The sequence below is a fragment of the Sphaeramia orbicularis genome, chromosome 22, assembly GCF_902148855.1.
Source record: "Sphaeramia orbicularis chromosome 22, fSphaOr1.1, whole genome shotgun sequence".
NCBI classification, from domain to species: Eukaryota; Metazoa; Chordata; class Actinopteri; order Kurtiformes; family Apogonidae; genus Sphaeramia; species Sphaeramia orbicularis.
The window spans coordinates 10,420,882-10,428,062 of NC_043978.1; the positions used below are offsets into that span (position 1 = coordinate 10,420,882).

Here is a 7,181-nt window from a genome sequence, read left to right on the forward strand (position 1 = left end):
AAGCCGATCTGATCGGCCCGTGGCACTTTACTGGTTGTTTTCGTAAAGCCGATTTAATCGGCCCATGGCACTGAAAGTGTTAATTATGGACTGCACCCCCAGGTATATAACTGCGTGCCCCCCCTACCCCCCGGCTCCGACAAAAAAAAAAAAAAAATCCCCCGTGCACACAGGCACACATAAATACACACAGTGTCCAAAACAGTTTGTTCTCTGGCCTAAAATAAATAATTTGGTTCATTATGTTGTCAGTGTTGCTCTTCAGTTTGTTTAAACAGAATACCAGTTTACCCTCTTGTTAATGTTGCACTTCATGTGGAATTTTTTTGTTATTTTTCTGCAGAATGTGAACTGACAGAACTGTGGTTAGATTTTTCTTGTTTGTTCGAAACTCCCTTTCAGGGAAAAGTGTAATACTAATGTTTAAAATACATTTAGTAATATTAATAATTTATTTTATTTTCTATTTAATTTGTAGCAGCAGAATTATATTATTCCTGTTTTTCTATATTCTATTGTCTCCAAAAATTGGGGGAAAAATGTTTAAAAAAATTCATAAATGCATTAATAGACATTTTGAGGGGTTTTCTTTCTTCCCGTACCAAACCAAAAAAAACTGAACTGTGGTTTTGAAAACCAAAAACGTACCGAACCGAAAATTTTGTGTACTGTTACAGGCCTTATATATATGTGTATATATATATGTGTATATATATATATATATATATATATATATATATATATATATATATATATATATATATATATATATATATATACATGTATGTGTGTGTGTGTATATATATATACACACACACACACAGGGTGGGGAAGCAAAATTTACAATATTTTGAGGCAGGGATTGAAAGACAGTGTATGACCAATTAGTTTATTGAAAGTCATGAGAATTTATTTGCCACAAGAAAACTGACATAATAGAAAATGTTTTTATTCTATGTGTCCTCCTTCTTTCTCAATAACTGCCTTCACACGCTTCCTGAAACTTGTGCAAGTGTTCTCAAATATTCGGGTGACAACTTCTCCCATTCTTCTTTAATAGTATCTTCCAGACTTTCTCGTAATAGTTTTGCTCATAGTCATTCTCTTCTTTCCATTATAAACAGTCTTTATGGACACTCCAACTATTTTTGAAATCTCCTTTGGTGTGACGAGTGCATTCAGCAAATCACACACTCTTTGACGTTTGCTTTCCTGATTACTCATATGGGCAAAAGTTTCTGAAAAGGTATGGATAATAGTGTTAGGTGTGATTATGACATCAATATATGTTTGGTTTCAAAACAACTGACGTAGTGCCTGCTGAGAAAAAACAACTAAATGTTCATTGTAAATTTTGCTTCCCCACCCTGTGTATGTATACATATATATATATATATATATATATTTATATATAAAACCAAATTTGGAACATGTTGTTTACCTTGACACCATGTTCCCCTTGTCTTTCCAGTTTAACCCAACCTCCTCCTGTTGCGTTCAGGCAGATTTCTTTGGACCTCCGCCATGCTTTTATTGTCTTTTCCTGGCATCATTCACTGCAATGACGAGTCTGTCGTCAAGGAAGCAGGAACTGAAAACCCTGACAGTGTGAAGAGCCAACAGTTGCACAAATGTTTTCCCTGCTGTTTGCCTTTTGAAGTCAAACTGTTCTCTGTTCTTTAGACATTTTCATTAGTTTTAGTTTTATTTAGTCGTTCAGTTTAGTTTTAGTTGCATCTCTTTGATCACAGATGTCAAACTCACTTTAGTTCAGGTTCCACGCTCAGACTAATATGATCTAAAGTGTGTTAGAACAGTAAAATAATAACAGAATAGCCTAGAAATAATGTCAACTCCAACCTTTTCTCTATGTTTTGGTGCAAAAAAGTAAAATAACAGTATGAAAATATTTACATCTACAAACTAGCCTTTAAAAAATATAAATAACATGAACAACCTGAAATTTCTTGAGAAAAATAAGTTCAGTTTTACCAATTTTCTGCCTCAGTTTATTATTTCCACATGTACATCAACAACGTACAGATCACAGTTTATCTACAAATACACAAAACATTTAATAAAAGGCAGAATATTGGTACAATTACACTTATTTCACTTTAGACATTTCAGTTTTTTCAGGTTATTCACATTTTTTGTGAAAGGATAGTTTGTAAATGTAAACATTTTCATGTAATTTTTACGTTTTTACACTAAAACGAAGAAGAAAATTTGGAGTTGCCATTATTTATTGGTTATTGTGATAGTATTTTACTGATCTGAAAAGCAGTGCTGTTGTATTGGTTGCATCTGTTACAATGATGTGTATTTGCATGGACTTTTAATTTGTCAGTGACCTCATGAGGGCCAGTCGGGGTCAGCTATTGGGCCCCATGTAGTCCAGGTCTGGATTAGCCCCTTTAGCGGCCGGTTTACTTTAGTTTTTAATTTAATTGCTATATCTTATTTGTATGTTTATTTGTATGAACCAAATAGGCAGGAAAAGGAACAAAATAAACGTAAATAAGCAACAAAAAGAACAAAATAATGCACAAAATGAATAGAAATGAACAAAATGATGGAAAATGTTTCAGCTTGGTAAGTAGATAATTTAAAAAATGGTTTAAAAAAGGTAAGTAATATTACAAAAATGAACAACACGAGGAACAAAATGGACAAATATAAACATCAACAAAAAATAAACAGCAAAATTATTGAAAAAGAACAAAATGCAACAAAATAAGCAAGAAAATGAAGAAGAGTAAACTAATAAGCAACAAAAAGAACAAAATGATAGATAGATAGATAGATAGATAGATAGATAGATAGATAGATAGATAGATAGATAGATAGATAGATAGATAGATAGATAGATAGATAGATAGATAGATAGATAGATAGATAGAGAAAACTGAATAAACTAGGCAGGAAAAGGAACAAAATAAACCTAAATAAGCAACAAAAAGAACAAAATAATGCACAAAATGAATACAAATGGGCAAAATGATGGAAAATATTTCAGCTTGATAAATAGATAATTTAAAAAATGGTTAAAAAAGGTAAGTAATTGTACAAAAATTAACAAAATAAGGAACAAAATGGACAAATATAAGCATCAACAAAAAAAAGGGCAGCAAAATTATTGAAAATGAACAAACTGCAACAAAGTAGGCAAGAAAACGAAGAAGAGTAAACTAATAAGCAACAAAAAGAACAAAATAAGGAGAGAGAGAGAGAGATAGATAGATAGATAGATAGATAGATAGATAGATAGATAGATAGATAGATAGATAGATAGATAGATAGATAGATAGATAGATAGATAGATAGATAGATAGATAGAAAAGTGAATAAAATAGGGAGGAAAAGGATTAAATTGCTGTTATTTTTATATGTTTGGCTCCAGGAACATGCTGTGATTCCCTTTTACGTGTCATAAACCAGCGCTTTTTTTTCCGTAACTGTTGACATTCATTAACTCTAATAAACCTGTTGTTGTTCCTTTTTTTTTTTTTTTTTTTTTTTTTTTCAGGAAATGAGCTCTGCCGTCATCACATACTGCGGCCATTTCTTCCACGGAAACTGCCTCCGTAAGTGGTTGTACGTACAGGAGACGTGTCCCATGTGTCACCAGACGGTCCGACCCACGCCGGCGCCGGGTCCAGAGGCCCCTGGAGCTCCGTCTCCAGGCCACGAAGGGCCCGATCCGGCTGGAGGAGGAGGAGGAGGAGCAGGAGGAGGAGGAGACCAGGACCTCCAGAGCGATCCAGCGAGCAACGTTTCCCCCGAGCAGCAGGAAAACGCAGATAAAGACCAGGAAAATCCATCTCCAGGTCTTCGTTTCAGCTCCAGCGGGGACTTCGTGGGCTTTGCAGGTGGATCTCCAGACGACCTTCCACCTCCACATAAGCTTCAGGATGAAACTTTTCATCCGAGGTTAAAACAATTGACTCTAGACGCCGTGAACGGGGACACAGCGGTGAACGCAGAACTCGTGCCACAGAACGACGAGGGCTGTGATGATTCTCCCCAAACGCAAAAATCATCTCCTCAGACCCTTGAAAACCAAAACTCTGGGGTTAAAAACTCAGATCCTCAGACTTGTGAAGACCACGGCACATATTCAGATCTTCAGGGGCTCGCAGACGACCAATCCGGTTTGTCCGAAGCCTCTTCCTCTTGCACAAGCACAGAAAATGTGGACTGAGCGCCCGGTATCATCAGTGCCTTGAAGGGAGTGAAATGGTGAATTTGACACATTTGCCTTTTTTTTGTGTGAACCAACAGAAAACGTTTAATGAATGTGCTTCAGTTCTAGAGCTGAAACGATTAATCGAATCAAAGTGATCCAAAAAAAAATCATTCAACCACAATTCTCCTGAATCAGAGCTTTGTTTCCTTCATTTCTCTGCTGTTAAACATTGGTTCCACGGTTGTGTTTCACGCGGACGCTTATTGTGACGCACAAAGAAGCTTCAATTCAGGAAAACTGCAATAGAATATTTCCCTTCAATCAATTCGAGTCGATTAATCGAATCGTGAATTTTTGCATTCGCTTCAAGCACCTAATCGATTAATAGTTTCAGCTCTATTCAGTTCACACATCAGGACTGAACCAAGAGTCTAAATTATGTACAGAAACTGTAAAAACGAGTAGAAATGATGTACAAATCAATTAGCTCCTTTTAATATTCAACAATTCTACCGGATTCAAAGTAAAAGTGAAATTTTTTTTTTTGTCTGGTAGTTTTTCTGTGAAGCCTTTACATGCACACGATGTGGAAGTCGTCTTTGTAATTCATGAATCTGCCTTTTTGTACTGCAGACGTCGTCTCCCGGTCAGTGTTTAATTACTGCTGTGAATGTGTACGTCGTCTTTTTTTTTTTTTTTACTGTGGTATCGGTGATAATAAAGCTACGCCGGGTGCACAGTGCGAGGCGGTTCACATGAACACGGCTTAAGGTGGTGTTTTTTCACATCAGAGTGTAAAGGTCAATATGTGAAACCCATTTTCTCTCCAGTAAAATCAATAACGATGTACACACTGCAAAAAATCTAAATCTGACCAAGCGTATTTTTCTCATTTCTAGTCCAAATATCTCATCACACTTAAAATAAGACACAATCACCTAAAGAGGAACTTTCCAGTGTTCCATTGGCAGATTTTTTTTGGTTAAGTAAAAAAAATCTTGAATCAAGCAAAAATCTTGAATTAAGCAAAAAAAATAATGTGAATTAAGCAAAAAAATCTTGAATTAAACAAAAAATCTGGAATTAGGCAAAAATATCTTGAATTACGCAAAAAATATCTTGAATTAAGCAAAAAAAATATCATGAATTGAGCAAAAAATCTTGAATTAAGCAAAAAAAAAAAAAATCTTGAATTAAGCAAAAAAAAATCTTCCAGTGGAACAAGTGAAAATTATTTTGGTAAGATTTCTAGACATCAGATTTTCCAGATCTTTTGTCTAAAAATAGGTTCTTATATCTCACTGAAAAGTTCCTCTTTAGGTGATTCTGATTTTAAGTGTGATGAGATATTTGGATTAGAAATGAGTAAAATACACTTGATAAGATTTTGATTTTTGCAGTGCAATAAGATGATATACAATAATCTATATTATAAAAGCCAAGTGGCCTCTGTGTGTGTGTGTCTCGGGCATCACACTAAATCCGTACCCAGCTGACTGCTGCTGTTTGTCATACTTATGTATTTTTGGTCAATGAACAGACTAGTGAAAACAGCAAGTTGATAGGACCATTGTTTCGGCGGATATTAGTAAATTTGGAATACAATAGCTTTACAATCATGTTGATATGCCCAGAATCATCATTGAAGTGAGGTAGCTAGCAACAGATAAACAATAGGGCCACGTCACCATGGTGTCAAATTTCATGTGCAGAAACAGACATGACAGCTGAGAGGTTATTCAACTGAAAATGTCAGTGGAATTTAGCACAAAAGTAAAGGAATGAAGTGGATCAGAGGATGTAGAACCCATGGTTCCACATCAGTAATACCTCACAACAACAACAACCATAAAAAAAAAGTATTGACATTTATACACAATAAGTACATGACTGCATGGATTTCAGCCATGATTTCATTTTTATCTTCACCTCCTCAGACCCAGCTGTGGGTTTTCTGTCCACATTTGTAGACAAGAGTTTCACAACTTTATACAAAAAAAAAAAAAAAAGAAAACTGTCCACCACAAAGGACATTCCATAAAAATTTTAAAAACTGCATCTGACAAAACTGTTGCATCATGATGTTTCCAATATAGGCACGTATTTAATAAAAAGCAAAAAAAGCTGGTACTTTGCTGACATTTCCTGGGTCTTAGGAGGTTAAATCTGGCCAAGTTGCTGCATTTTTAAAGTGATTTTATTGATTATATTTTTCTGTTTGTTTACTGTTTTTTATCACTGTGGAGACAATTTTGTTCACTTCATTATTTGGTTTAGATTTTGGAGTATTTTGGTCATTTAAAAAAAAAAAGATTTTATTAATTGTGTTTATTTGTCATCCATTTTGTTCATTTCTGTTCATTGTTTATTTCGAATACTCTAGCTTTTACAACATTAACTCAAAATATACCAGTCAAATCTTTACTCTTATGGAACTTTTCTGTTCTTTTTAATAATAATAATAATAATAATAATAATAATAACACTAATAATAATAGCTTTATTTATATAGCACCTTTAAATCAAAGTTTACAAAGTGCTTTGACAGACAAAGTAGAAGGGCACAACAAATAAAGACACTAAAACACAAGCAACACAATAAAAGATGTGTACAGCAAATGCAAAAACATGACACTTCGAATAAATTAAGTGAATCAGAGGAAAGAGGGTTGGGATAACATGATGCTGGCAAATCAATGTAAAAATGAAGGAGTGAGATAAAACAACATCATGTATGAGAATATAAATTAATAGCCAAACAGGATAAAATTCAAATTTAAACAATTAAAATTAAAAAGGGACAGATTTTATTATTTTCTTTAGGATAAAAAGTTGAGTAAAGTCCATCTGGGAACATAAGGATGGACTTGTTGGTATTTTGTCTTGTTCTGATTGGACCGTGTCAACATAAACATGGTTTTATTTTTTTTAAGAAACATTTAAATTCTTCAACTTTTGTTTACATTCAGGGGGATAAAAGCACATGTTCTAT

At 34.2% G+C, this 7,181-nt stretch overlaps 1 protein-coding gene across 2 annotated transcripts in view; it reads left to right on the top strand.

The window, feature by feature from the left end:
* Positions 1-4,433, top strand: part of LOC115413455 (RING finger protein 145) — a 27,929-nt gene extending 23,496 nt beyond the window's left edge. For both annotated transcript variants that reach the window (XM_030126314.1, XM_030126313.1), the window contains exon 11: positions 3,530-4,433. In XM_030126314.1, coding sequence (XP_029982174.1) covers positions 3,530-4,204 — 675 coding nt within the window. In that variant the 3' untranslated portion in view covers positions 4,205-4,433. The remainder of the gene's footprint in view (positions 1-3,529) is intronic.
* The last annotated feature ends 2,748 nt before the right edge of the window (positions 4,434-7,181 follow it).